The following is a 13992-nucleotide window of genomic DNA, read 5'->3' as shown; positions in this document are numbered from 1 at the left end:
ACAAGCTGAGAAAATTGGGGAACAAAATAAGAAGTCGCCAGTGGCTCCTGGTGTACTTGACTTTTTCCAGTCTCCGGGGAACAGGGGCTGAGACAACAACACGAATCAGGTTTCCAAAAGTCAGAAAAAAACCACAGCCTGTGAAGGGGGGGCGGGGGGGGGAAGAGATCGGCATATCGGAGACATTCTATCATGGGAGTCACTCAAATGGGGAGAGATACAGAGTTTGTGTTCATCTCTGCCCCCTACTCCCCGCCGGACAAAAGGAATCCCCTTCCCCCAACCACCCGCCCCGATATAAATAACAATTTGGCTGGAAAATATGAACTTGCCTTTGGAGTGGGGATGGGTTGAGCTGAGGCAATGCTGAAGGAGCTGGCACTGGATATGAAAGAAGGATGGAGGAGGTGGTAGCGGAGAATAGAACAGGCTGGGTTGGGGATGGAGGAGGTGGTAGCGGAGAATAGAACAGGCTGGGTTAGGGATGGAGGAGGTGGTGGCGGAGAATAGAACAGGCTGGGTTAGGGATGGAGGAGGTGGTAGCGGAGAATAGAACAGGCTGAGTTGGGGATGGAGGAGCTGGTAGCGGAGAATAGAACAGGCTGGGTTGGTGATGGAGGAGGTGGTAGCGGAGAATAGAACAGGCTGGGTTGGTGATGGAGGAGGTGGTAGCGGAGAATAGAACAGGCTGGGTTGGTGATGGAGGAGGTGGTAGCGGAGAATAGAACAGGCTGGGTTGGGGATGGAGGAGGTGGTAGCGGAGAATAGAACAGGCTGGGTTGGGAATGGAGGAGGTGGTAGCGGAGAATAGAACAGGCTGGGTTGGTGATGGAGGAGCTGGTAGCAGAGAATAGAACAGGCTGGGTTGGTGATGGAGGAGGTGGTAGCGGAGAATAGAACAGGCTGGGTTGGGGATGGAGGAGGTGGTAGCGGAGAATAGAACAGGCTGGGTTGGGAATGGAGGAGGTGGTAGCGGAGAATAGAACAGGCTGGGTTAGGGATGGAGGAGGTGGTAGCGGAGAATAGAACAGGCTGGGTTGGGGATGGAGGAGGTGGTAGCGGAGAATAGAACAGGCTGGGTTGGGGATGGAGGAGGTGGTAGCGGAGAATAGAACAGGCTGGGTTAGGGATGGAGGAGGTGGTAGCGGAGAATAGAACAGGCTGGGTTGGGGATGGAGGAGGTGGTAGCGGAGAATAGAACAGGCTGGGTTGGTGATGGAGGAGGTGGTAGCGGAGAATAGAACAGGCTGGGTTGGGGATGGAGGAGGTGGTAGCGGAGAATAGAACAGGCTGGGTTAGGGATGGAGGAGGTGGTAGCGGAGAATAGAACAGGCTGGGTTGGTGATGGAGGAGGTGGTAGCGGAGAATAGAACAGGCTGGGTTGGGGATGGAGGAGGTGGTAGCGGAGAATAGAACAGGCTGGGTTGGGGATGGAGGAGGTGGTAGCGGAGAATAGAACAGGCTGGGTTGGTGATGGAGGAGGTGGTAGCGGAGAATAGAACAGGCTGGGTTGGTGATGGAGGAGGTGGTAGCGGAGAATAGAACAGGCTGGGTTGGTGATGGAGGAGGTGGTAGCGGAGAATAGAACAGGCTGGGTTGGGGATGGAGGAGCTGGTAGCGGAGAATAGAACAGGCTGGGTTGGGGATGGAGGAGGTGGTAGCGGAGAATAGAACAGGCTGGGTTGGGGATGGAGGAGGTGGTAGCGGAGAATAGAACAGGCTGGGTTGGGGATGGAGGAGGTGGTAGCGGAGAATAGAACAGGCTGGGTTGGTGATGGAGGAGGTGGTAGCGGAGAATAGAACAGGCTGGGTTGGGGATGGAGGAGGTGGTAGCGGAGAATAGAACAGGCTGGGTTGGGGATGGAGGAGCTGGTAGCGGAGAATAGAACAGGCTGGGTTGGTGATGGAGGAGGTGGTAGCGGAGAATAGAACAGGCTGGGTTGGGGATGGAGGAGGTGGTAGCGGAGAATAGAACAGGCTGGGTTGGGGATGGAGGAGGTGGTAGCGGAGAATAGAACAGGCTGGGTTAGGGATGGAGGAGGTGGTAGCGGAGAATAGAACAGGCTGGGTTGGGGATGGAGGAGGTGGTAGCGGAGAATAGAACAGGCTGGGTTGGGGATGGAGGAGGTGGTAGCGGAGAATAGAACAGGCTGGGTTGGGGATGGAGGAGGTGGTAGCGGAGAATAGAACAGGCTGGGTTGGGGATGGAGGAGGTGGTAGCGGAGAATAGAACAGGCTGGGTTGGGGATGGAGGAGCTGGTAGCGGAGAATAGAACAGGCTGGGTTGGGGATGGAGGAGGTGGTAGCGGAGAATAGAACAGGCTGGGTTGGGGATGGAGGAAGTGGTAGCGGAGAATAGAACAGGCTGGGTTGGGGATGGAGGAGGTGGTAGCGGAGAATAGAACAGGCTGGGTTGGGGATGGAGGAGGTGGTAGCGGAGAATAGAACAGGCTGGGTTGGGGATGGAGGAGGTGGTAGCGGAGAATAGAACAGGCTGGGTTGGGGATGGTTTACAGCTTCCATACTGACAGAATCTTTCTAGGATATGCGTTGGAGAGAGAAGTGGAGGGGGGAGGAAAGGAAGAAAATGACATGGGTGTGGTTAACATTGTCTGGTTTCCCGGTGCTGCCAACTGGCACCCTACTGTCAACCGCACCACAACCACGGAGGCATCAGCTATTCAACACCAGCTCATCCATTGCCAACCCCGCTGGCTCACGACCCAATACCAGGGACAGTCAACGGGCGAGACCGCCCTGCTCACCAAGAGAAACCTCCATCACATTTGCCCAAAGTGGGATCGAACCTAGCTCCCCGTGGGAAAGGGGCAGCGATCTAACCGACACTGACCGCCCCTCAAGCAACTTGGGAAATGGAAATGCGAAGAAATTGGGGATTAAAAAGAAGCGATGGAGAAGACACATCCAGCTTTCTGAAGGACACACGAGTTTGAATTAAAACTTTAAAAGGGCAAGTTGTGACGGGCAGTCCGACCTAAACCTAAATTGTATTTTGTTTTTTTTAAAAAAAAAGAAAACCTCTCCTTGGTTTTAATGTAGTGGTATTTTTACACATCTTTTACTCCCCTCAGGCCGTTCCCAGCTCTGCTCCAGATTAATAAGCGAAACCCTTACAACAGTGTCGCAGTCTGGTAACCCAATGCGATTGTTATCAACCCCGCTCCCTGCTACAGCCCCAGCATATTAACACACCGCCAAACGGAGGCCGTTAGTGAGCAAGTTAGTACTTGTCCCTCTCGTTCAGGCCGAGAATCAATAAGCCCCCCCTCTCCACATCACTTACAGAAACGGTAAGTAGCGTCAGTGGGGTGGGGAGGCGGGTAGGCGAGGGAATGAGCAGTTTTGCTTGCAAGGTTTTAATTCAACAGATCCCCCCCGCCCCCCCACCCCCACCCTAAAGCATCAACGCCTTTCAGTGCTCTGAGTAAAAGCCGGGCCTAGGCTGTGAGGCTTTATCGAAGGGTTAGAAAAAAAAGAAAATAATAAAAGCCATTTCAACACTCCTAACTGAATATTTTCGCACTGAAATCACCGCACAGCAACAACAACAACAAAAAGAAACCCGGTGATGAAATTAGGCCAGCTCCGCCGATCGTCGACTGTCGTGTCCTGCGTGAGAGAGACGGTCATTTTGGATGGGATGAAGCGTCCAGCATTGGATGGGAGGGAGGGAGGGATGGAAGAGGGAGAGGAGGTGGTGGCGGTGATGGGGAACTGGAAGGTGTGCGGGATGGGATGAAGTGGGAAAGAGAGGGAGAGAGAGAGAGAGAGAGAGAGAGAGAGAGAGGAGGAGGAGGAGGAGGAGGAGGAGGAGGACAGGCCCGGGCAGTCTCGTCGCTCGTTGGTGTCACGCGCACTGCTGCTGCACCTGTGTGAGGAGCTCGCTGAAGGAGTCGAACAGTTTCTCGAGCCACGCCACGTTTCGCATGCACTGCTGCACAATCTCCTCCTGGCCCACGTCCTCGTTCACTTCCGACAGCGTGTCTGTCTGCGGGAGAATGGAAAGTCAAACACAAGAATGAGGCTTCCTTACATAGAAACATAGAAGATAGGAGCAGGAGTAGGCCATTCGGCCCCTCGAGCCTGCTCCGCCATTCAATGCGATCATGGCTGATCATCCAAATTAGGTACCCTGTCCCTTACACCATCATCAGCTCCTCTGAATAATAAGTTTTCCGCTCGACTTAAAACCATTCAGCTGGGACCGAGTGTGACAAAATAGGGAGATTTCTACCTAATGGCAGGGTGCACACCCTCGCCTCTGAATCAGAAGGCTGTGGGTTCAAGTCCCACTCCAGAGATTCGAGCACAAAAATCCCAAGCTGACACTCCAGTGCACTGTCGGAGGTGTCGTCTTTCGGACGAGACGTTAAACCAAGGCCCCGTCTGCTCTCTCGTGGACGTAAAAGATCCCGCGGCACTATTTCAAAGAAGAGCAGGGGAGTTCTCCCCGGTGTCCTGGACCAATATTTATCCCTCAATCAACATCACTAAAACAGATTATCTGGTCATTAGCACATTGCTGTTTGTGGGAGCTTGTCAAGGAATGAGGTTTGTGGTGGGGGGGGGGCCTACATGATTTCCGGTGGTTAACCGGTTAATCCCGGGCGCACACGCTCATATATAGCACTGGTTATGGTGCTGGTTCTGAGCTCGGTTTTGTGCAGTGAAAGTTCTGATTAAATTTAACTCACAGTAGTTCTTTCAAAAAACGGTCTCTACTTTATTACATAAGAACATAAAAAATAGAAGCAGGAGTTGGCCATTCAGCCCCTCGAGCCTGCTCCGCTATTCAATAAGATCATGGCTGATCTTCGACCTCAACTCCACTTTCCCGCACAATCCCCATATCCCTTGATTCCCTTAACATTCAAAAATCTATCGATCTCTGTCTTGAATATACTCAACGACTGAGCCTCCACAGCCCTCTGAGGTAGAGAATTCCAAAGATTCACCACCCTCTGAGTGAAGACATTTCTCCTCATCTCAGTCCGAAATGGCCAACCCCTTATCCTGAGACTGTGACCCCCTGGTTCTAGACGCCCCAGCCAGGGGGAAACATCCTCACTGCATCTAAGAATTTTGTATGTTTCAGTGAGATCACCTCTCATTCTTCTAAACTCTAGAGAATATAGACCTAGTCTACACAATCTCTCCTCATAGGACAATCCCCTTCCCAATCCAGGAATCAGTCTGGTGAACCTTCGTTGCACTCCCTCTGTGGCAAGTATATCCTTCCTTAGGTAAGGAGGGTTAGGTTTATTGTTGCTAGGGCGGCCATTTTGGATCCAATTCCCCATCACACAATTTCAAGAAGCACCTTATTTTATTTTTTAAGTTGAAAAGAAAAAATGATTTAAAAGTAAAACCGATGCATATATACACACAAGCTACGAAGCAAACGATTCCTGCAGCGGAGAAAGCTCGTGGATAAAATTACAAATGATTGCCACGGTTTTAGAACCAAGTTAGGCCTCAGTTTAAAGCCTTTCAGCACCGACCTGGCACTTCCCTGTCTTTCATTCTGCCAGCGCAATTCACACTCCATCTAGAGCCATCCTTTGTTTCTTAACCTGTCCCATTACCATCTCCTCTTGCCTTGAATATCTCTTAATGCCTCTTCACTTCTCCTGCCTTCCATCCTATCACAGGCCTTCCCTTTTGTTTTTTCATCCCCTCCCCCATTTCCCAGCCCATAAACTTGCTTTTAAATCTGCTCCATTTCCTGCTTTTTTTCCAGTTCTGACGAAGGGTTTCGACCTGAACCGTTGACTCTGTTTCTCTCTCCACGGATGCTGCCTGGCCTGCTGAGTGTTTCCAGCGTTTTCTGTTGTTAGTCCCCCCCCCAGGTGAATTTGATTATTAATGAAATGAATCTCCCTTGCAGTGTCGGTGTGCGCCCCCCCCACCCCCCAGCTCAATAATAACACTGGGGGACGGGGAAGTGAGGGGAAGGAAGGCAGAATGATGGCTGGAATTAGAGAGAGGCCTGTCAGATCGCACTCGTTCTGGTTTAAAAATCAGCTTAGCTGATTAGATATTTTAAATATAAACGGTATTACTTGTTCTTGGGATGTGGTATTAGTTGCCAAGGGCCGAGTTACCCTGAGGGCATTAGGGATCAACCAGACAGCGTGGGAATGGAGTCACTTGTAGGCCACACTGTAATGGAGTTGCCGTTTCCCTTCCCTGAACGACGAGATTTTTTTTTTAAGAATATGCTTTTTGTGCGCATTTTCAAATGACCAGATTGATTGGAATTCAATTCCACAACTAGCCTTGGTGGGATTTGAACTTACAACCTTTGGCTTACTGGTCCAGTACCCTAACCTATTGCACTGCCACACCCCAGGTTTTAATGTGAAGCCCGCACCCAGAGCTGGCGAGTCACGGCTTTCAAACCGCCCTCGATCTTAATCGTGGCAGGGTGCTGAACGCAGGAAGCCGCTCGGCCCATCGAGCCTGCCCAAGGGGGTGCTCTCGCCGGTCTACTCGCACCCAGCCACAGAGCTGCACTACCGGCAGACCTGGGGAACTGAACAGAATCTTACAGCACAGGAGGAGGCCATTCGGCCCATCGTGCCTGTGCCGGCTCTTTGAAATCTGCTATCCAATCAGTCCCACTCCCCCCTGCTCTTTCCCCATAGCCCCGCAAATTATTCCTGATCAAGTATCCATTTCCCTTTTGAAAGTGATAGCAAAATACTGCGGATGCTGGAAATCCGAAATAACAACAGAAAACGCTGGAAAAACTCAGCAGGCCAGGGCAGCATCCGTGGAGAGAGAAACAGGGTCAACGTTTCAAGTCGAAGACCCTTCGTCAGGACTGAAAAAACACAGGAAATGAAACAGATTAAAAGGTCAGTTTGGGGGCTGGGAAATGGGGGAGGGGATGAAAGAACAAAAGGGAAGGTCAGTGAGAGGTGAAGAGACATTAAGAGATATTCAAGGTGAGACGAGATGGTAATAGGACAGGTAAAGAGACAAAGGATGGCTCTAGATGAAGTGTGAAATGCGCTGGCAGAGTGAGAGACAGCTGCCATGTGGGAGAGAAGAAAAAAGGAAAAGGCACAAACCAAAAGTGTGGATAAAAAATATATAAAAATATAATAGGGGCCGAGGTTATGATCTGAGATTGTTGAACTCGATATTGAGTCCAGAAGGCTGTAAAGTGCCTAATCGGAAGATGAGGTGCTGTTCCTCGAGTTTACGCTGAGCTTCCGTGGAACAATGCAAGAGGCCGCGGACGGTGAGGTCTGAGTGGGAATGGGGCGGTGAATTGAAATGACAGGCGACCGGAAGCTCGGGGCCACCGTGACGGACTGAACGGAGGTGTTCCGCAAAGCGGTCACCCAATCTGCGTTTTGAAAGTTACTATCGAATCTGCATCCACCGCCCTTTCAGGCAGCGCGTTCCCGATCACAACAACTCGCTGCGAAAAAAAAAAAATTCTCCTCATCACCCCCTCTCTGGTTCTTTTGCTGATTATCTTAAATCTGTGTCCTCTGGTTACCGACCCTCCGGTCAGTGGGAACAGTTTCTCCTCATTTGCCATCAAAACCCAGCGTCATTTCGAACGCCTCTATTAACTCTCTCCTTAACCTTCTCTGCTCGAAGGAGAACAATCCCAGTTTCTCTCCACTCTCCACATAACTGAGGCGGGTAGTTGGGGGGGGCGTTTGTGCGGCGGGCCAATTGTTGGCGGGGGAATAATAAAAACGGATCAAATTTGCTTCTAGAAGCAGTAGGAAAGATTACGGAAATTAAACCAGCTCACCTGCTGCTTACAGTGCAGTAATGTGTGGTACTTGTAGTGGTGGAGGGAATGAAACAAGGTGTAAAACTGCAATTTCTCCGCCTCCACTTGAAAGTCCTGGAAAACAAACACAAGAGCCTCTCACTGACTGACGGACACAGAGTGTGGGAAGCCCCACACTGCAAACGGGCCAACTGTGCCCTTCCCATCGAATATGAAGAGACGGTATTGACGGGGCAGGCAAAGGCCAGCTGCTCCATCAAGCCTGTCCCGACACCATGGTGGCCAGAGCATCGCGACGAGACAAATTCCTTCCTGCCCGTTCCCCCCCCCCCCCCTGCCGCATCCCTCCAACCCCTCTTCCCAACCATCCATCCCCCAGCCATGTCATCTCCAGGGAGCGGCGCAAAAAAACCCCAGGGCCAATAAAGGAGAAAATACTCTGGAAAATTCTTCGCCGATTCCCTCAGGCGATCGAATCCAGTCCAGGAGATCAAATGCGCCAAGTGTTATCTTGTAACGGCACTTATGATGCGACCTCTGCCCCAGTCAAGAAGCGGTCCAGCTCCCAATCACTTTCTGTAGCCAATACTTTTGGGAAGAAGTGTGTGGTTGAGGAATACTTGTATGACAAACACACCATTACAAAATGGTGCCCGGATTGGTGTCTCCTTGCAGCAACTCGCCAAGGCTTCTCCGACAGCACCCCCCAAACCCGCGACCTCCGCCACCTAGAAGGATAAGGGCAGCAGGCGCATGGGCACACCACCACCTCCAAGTTCCCCCTTCCAAGTCTCACACACACACACACACACACACCACCCCGACTTGGAAATATATTGGCCGTTCCTTCATCGCCGCTGGGTCAAAATCCTGGAACTCCCTCCCTAACAGCACTGTGGGAGCACCTTCACCACACGGACTGCAGCGGTTCAAGAAGGCGGCTCACCACCACCTTCTCAAGGGGCAATTAGGGATGGGCAATAAATGCTGGCCTTGCCAGCGGTGCTCACATCCCAGGAACGAATAAAAAAACCAAGGAGGGAGCTTTATGCCCAACAGCCCCCCCTCCGCCCGCCGGACCAGCGCCAAACCAGCAGGCTTCCCTACCTGTGGCCGCGGTGCATTCTTCTTCAGCTGGTTGAGCGTCTTCCTGTTGTAGGGCGCGCCGGTCACTTTTAGCTTCACTGAGCTGGCAGGGTTGTCCTTGCGATCTGCCTCGCTGTCCTCGACAACCAGCTGAGGGAACGTCTGCAATCCCTCCTGTAAAATAACGCGCGCGCACGGCCAAAACATTACACAACGGCCCAGATTGGCCTGTCAAGAGAACGGCGAGGCCAAATGGCGCTCACCGTTATTCATGCGCTAATGCTAGAGCAACGTCAGGCGATGGGGCAGGTGCGCGGTTAAACTCAAACAGCCAAACGTTGCTCTCCGAGATGCGTCGCTATGCCAACGACTTCGCGAAAACAGCATCTCGCTGCCCGCCTCGCCACTGAGCGGCGTGAAGTTGCCATATTTGCGCGGTAGATACGAACTAAACCCGCCACAGAAAGTAAAGTCTTGTCCATTTCAGTCTAAGTAACCTTTGAACAACGTGGTAAGTGTTAATTACTGCCAGTCAACCTCCGACACTGAAAATAAACTATTGCAAGTGTGGAGTCTCATTCAGTCAGATTTTAATTGTTGTTGGAGACGTTAAAAATGTCAATTTTGTGTTACTTTTCCTTTGTCTCTTTTTTCTCGCTCTCTTCATTCAATCTTTCTTTCCCTCTTTCTGTACCTGATTTGATGTTGGATTCACCCACTGTAATTTACACGTCGTTCTCGGTCCTTGCGCTGTTAATTTCTCCATCCTTCGGTTAAGGAGATCCCGTTTCTTGCCCTGTTCACTCGGGTCCCAGATGCCCTGTTTCCTCGCTGCACCGTTACCAGTTTGCACTTTCAGCAACTATTGTAAAAACCTAAACGTGCATGGGCAAGTGTGTCTAACGGCAGACGCAGTTAAATGCCCCACTTCAGCAAAATCTGGCCCAATATTGCGTCCAACTCTGGGCATCACACTGACCTGACAACATTTAAGCTACGTCACTCCTTACTCTGGTTCACAGTATAAATGATGTGCATTTGTGGTGATTTTCCCTACTAATGTAATTCTTTCTTTCCTCAGTATGGGGGCACACAATACAGTTTAGTTGTGTTCAACACTGTGGACTGTGCCCCGGAATCGTATGTGCAGTGTCACGCTCCCACCAGCAGTGCCTATGAGTTCGTCACCTGGCTTGACAGTATTCAGTAAGTAAAGAGCAAACACATTCATATATAGTCCCTTGTCAACTTTAAGATGGATGTCGAAGCCTTGGATCGGGTGCAGAGGAGATTTACTGGAATGGTACCAGGGATGAGGGACTTCAGTTATGCGGAGAGACTGGAGAAGCTGGGGTTGTTCTCTTTAGAGTAGAGAAGATTAAGGAGAGATTTAATAGAGGTGTTCAAAATTATGAGGGGTTTTGACGGAGTAAATAAGGAGAAACTGTTTCCACAGATAGGTAGGTCAGTAACCAGAGGACACAGATTTAAGGTGATTGGCCAAAGAGCCAGAGGGGAGATGAAGAGATTTAAAAAAAAAAATTTTTACACAGCGAGTTTTGATGATCTGGAATGCGCTGCCTGAAAGTGTGGTGTAAGCAATTTCAATAGTAACTTTTGAAAGGAAATTGGATATATATACTTGAAAAGGGAAAATTTGCAGGGCTATGGGGAAAGAACAGGGGAGTGGGACTAATTGGAGAGCTCTTTCAAAGAGCCGGCACAGGCACGATGGGCCGATTGGCCTCCTTCTGTGCTGCAAGATTCTAATTAGATCACATCTCTTGTCCGTGCTCTCGTTTCCTGGATCCAGACGTACTGCCTACTTTTCCCCTGTTCAACCGACTGTGCGCCAATCCTCTCCAGTCCCCGCCCAATTTAACTCCCCCCCCCCCCCCCCACCCGCTCTCCTTCAATGCACCGACTCCATTAGGTGCGGTCACCCCACACAAGTGGCCTTTTGCCACGTGCGAGCATAAATAGTGAGAGTCAGCGGGCTATCCGGCTGTGGGGGGCACCACGGCCGAGCCAGATCCCGTCTCCCGCCCACCAACACCGACCACCCCCCCCCCCCCAACACACAACTGACCCCCGACATCTGCTCACACGCACTCTCCCATCGGGAGTCAGGTGGAAAACGGTTATGAACCCCGCTTGATTATTTCCCTCCCAAGCCTAGGAGCAGGGACCAAGCACGGCACCCCGACCGCTGAGACAAGGCAATTCTGCACAGGACAGGGATCGTTACTAAGGCCTCGGACTTAAAACTCTCATCCTCGTCCCCTCCCTATCTCGGTCACCGCCTCCAAAAACTCTGCCTTTCTCCAACTCTGGCCTCTGGCGCATCCCCCACTCCCTTTCGCCCCACCATTGGCGGCCGCGCCTTCAGCCGTCTAGACCCTAAGCTCCGGAATTCCCTCCTTAAACCTCTCCGCCTCTCTCTCACTCTCTCTCTCTCCCTAGCTTAGAACCTACCTCTCACCTGTCCTCAAGTCTCCATCTGGATCGGTGTCAAAGTTTGTCCGATAATGCTCCAGAGAAGTGCCTTGGGACGTTTTACTATGTTAAAGGTGCTATATAAATGCAAGTTGTTGCTGTTTCTAAGCTTCGGTTTCCACAGCAAGCAGTGTATTTTAGCAACAGAGTCATCAAGGACCTCCGTGCTGATCTGTTCAATGTGAACTCCACCTCTCCGACGATACTCGGAAATGCAGAGACATTTGAGCCGTGTTCCTTTATATAATTAAACTTTATGTAAATAAGCAGTCAGGGCAGATACCTGGAGCGAGGAGCTCAGAGACACTCGTTTTGTCACTCGCTTCTTGTGTTCTGTTAAAATGCCGTCAATCTTCTTCATGGTTGGTAAATAGAGTTCGTCTGCAACAAAAAGCAAAGATATAAATCAGCAGCGACCACCGTCAACCCCAGAGGCGGTTTCATTTAGCAGCAGTTCTAAGCTGACACTCCCAGTGCGGTGCTGAGGGAGCGCTGCACTGTCAGAGGTGCCGTCTTTTGGATGAGATGTTAAACTGAGGCCCTCTCAGGTTGAACATAGAAGTTCCCACGGCCGCGGACATGAATCAGTCATTCATGAAAGAAGTGACTTATGAAATAATACTGGGCGGCCTGCGGGTGGTGCTGTCCAGGGAGAGTATAAATACTCGGGCACGGGCCCAGCTTGCGCAGGACATTCTTAACAGGAACTAGTGAAGGACACAACTAGACCTCCATGTTGTAAAACAGTTGATTGAAGCTTTGTTTAACGCTTCGACCAAGTGCCTAGCAGTTTTCTTACGTCAGCCACTATTTCGAAGAAGAGCAGTGGGAGGGGTTCTCCCTGGGGTCCCGACCAATATCCCTCAATCGACATCACGAAAAGAAAGAATTATCTGGCACTGCTGCCTGTGGGGTCTTGCTGTGCGCAAACTGGGCACCGCGTTTCCTACATTACAACAGTGACTACACTTCAAAAGCACTTAATTGGCTGTAAAGCGCTCTGGGACGTCCTGCAGTGGTTAAAGGCGCTACAGAAATGCAAGTCTTTCGTTCTCGTCTTCCATTTTCAGAAACTTTCCTTCGAAATGCAGAACGCCTTAAACAGACGAAGAGCAGGATCAGGACAGAAAGAGTGAGTGAGACGCAGAGAAGGAGAGCGAGGGCCCGAGAGAGAGTGAGGGCAGGAGGAAGTGAAGAGAAAGGGGGGGGGGGGCGAAACAGTAGAACGGCGTGGGGAGAAGAGGGAATAATTGGAACAGAATAAGGCTGGGTATTCTCACTCAAAAAATGAGTACAGTTTTGCAAGTTGTTTGTCATGTCCTACCATTGTTGGCCTCGATGGTCTCGATCATGGCTGGGTCGAGGGCAGCACTGACCAGTAACTCAATGTAGCTCTTGTACATCTCCTTCATCGCTCGTGTGTTCAGGATGCGGCCTGTGGGGATCCGTTCTGCAGCACAGGGCAAGTATTCATGGTTAAAAACCTTTTGCCCGTACGCACTTCCTGATTACAAATCCTTAATTCCTGGCGTCACATTTTGGATCTACTTCCTCCGCCCCACAGTATAAATTCCTGTGTCTACATTTATAATGGGAACTGGCTAGGAGACTCCTACTCCATGGACTTGAGCACAAAAATCCAGGCCGACGCTCCCAGTGCAGTGCTCAGGGAGTGCCGCACTGTCGGAGGTGCCATCTTTCGGATGAGACGTTAAACCGAGGCTCCGTCTGCTCTCTCAGGTGGACATAAAAGATCCCACGGCACTATTTTGAAGAGGAGCAGGGAAGTTCTCCCCAGTGTCCTGGGGCCAATATTTATCCCTCAATCAACATCACTAAAAAAAAACATAATCTGGTCATTATCACATTGCTGTTTGTGGGAGCTTGCTGTGCGCAAATTGGCTGCCACGTTTCCTACATTACGACAGTGACTACACTTCCAAAAAAAAGTACTTCATTGGCTGTAAAGCGCTTTGGGACGTCCAGTGAAAGGTGCTATATAAGTGTATGTGTGCTTTTCTTTATGTAATCACGTCACGCTGTAATTACACCCTCCCACCAGTAGTGGTGCTGTAGTGCCTCGGGTTTGCACTTTCCCAGCTCCTCTGCAGTGCAGAGAAATATCTATTAAAAATCTTAGCTCTGTGTACCCTGGTCCAATTATCCCTTGAGTCACCGACATTACAACAGTGACCGCACTTCAAAAAATATTTCATTGGCTGTGAAGGACATTATATGCAAGTCTTCCCTGTTTAATGTCTTGCCGCATGCAATAGATCACTGATTTACATTGATTGAATAAGTCAATTTACATTTTTATTACAGATTATTGCTGTGTTATTAACTTTTCCAGCCCTGAATTATACGAATATGCCGATATTTGCATGGAACCTATAAACTGGGGTGGGCCCTGATTAATGTAAAAAGTTTGTTTAACCCAGTAGCTAACTTCATTTCAGCAAAAGAACCATAGTTTTATTTTTTTAAGCAGCGAGTGATCTGGAATGCACTGCCTGAAGGGAAGCAGGTTCAATAGTAACCTTCAAAGGGGAATTGGATAAATACTTTAAAAGGGAAAAATTGGCAGGGCTATGGGGAAAGAGCAGGGGGGAGTGGAGCTAATTGGAGAG

General features: G+C 50.4%; 1 protein-coding gene across 1 annotated transcript in view; it reads right to left on the bottom strand.

Moving 5' to 3' along the window:
* Positions 1-2379: 2379 nt before the first annotated feature.
* Positions 2380-13992, bottom strand: part of LOC147099511 (proline-rich protein 12-like) — an 81607-nt gene continuing 69994 nt past the window's right edge. The window contains exons 12-16 of the mRNA XM_085969714.1: positions 12687-12812; positions 11646-11743; positions 8888-9040; positions 7799-7894; positions 2380-4009 (exon numbers count right to left, since the gene is read on the bottom strand). Of these exons, the coding sequence (XP_085825840.1) occupies positions 3869-4009; positions 7799-7894; positions 8888-9040; positions 11646-11743; positions 12687-12812 (614 nt within the window). The 3' untranslated portion in view covers positions 2380-3868. The remainder of the gene's footprint in view (positions 4010-7798; positions 7895-8887; positions 9041-11645; positions 11744-12686; positions 12813-13992) is intronic.

Source organism: Somniosus microcephalus, chromosome 28 (genome assembly GCF_052327205.1).
Source record: "Somniosus microcephalus isolate GS21.2 chromosome 28, FLI_Smic_1.0, whole genome shotgun sequence".
Classification (NCBI taxonomy): domain Eukaryota; kingdom Metazoa; phylum Chordata; class Chondrichthyes; order Squaliformes; family Somniosidae; genus Somniosus; species Somniosus microcephalus.
The sequence above is the reverse complement of the archived record's forward strand: the minus strand, read 5'-3'. Positions and strand labels throughout refer to the sequence as shown.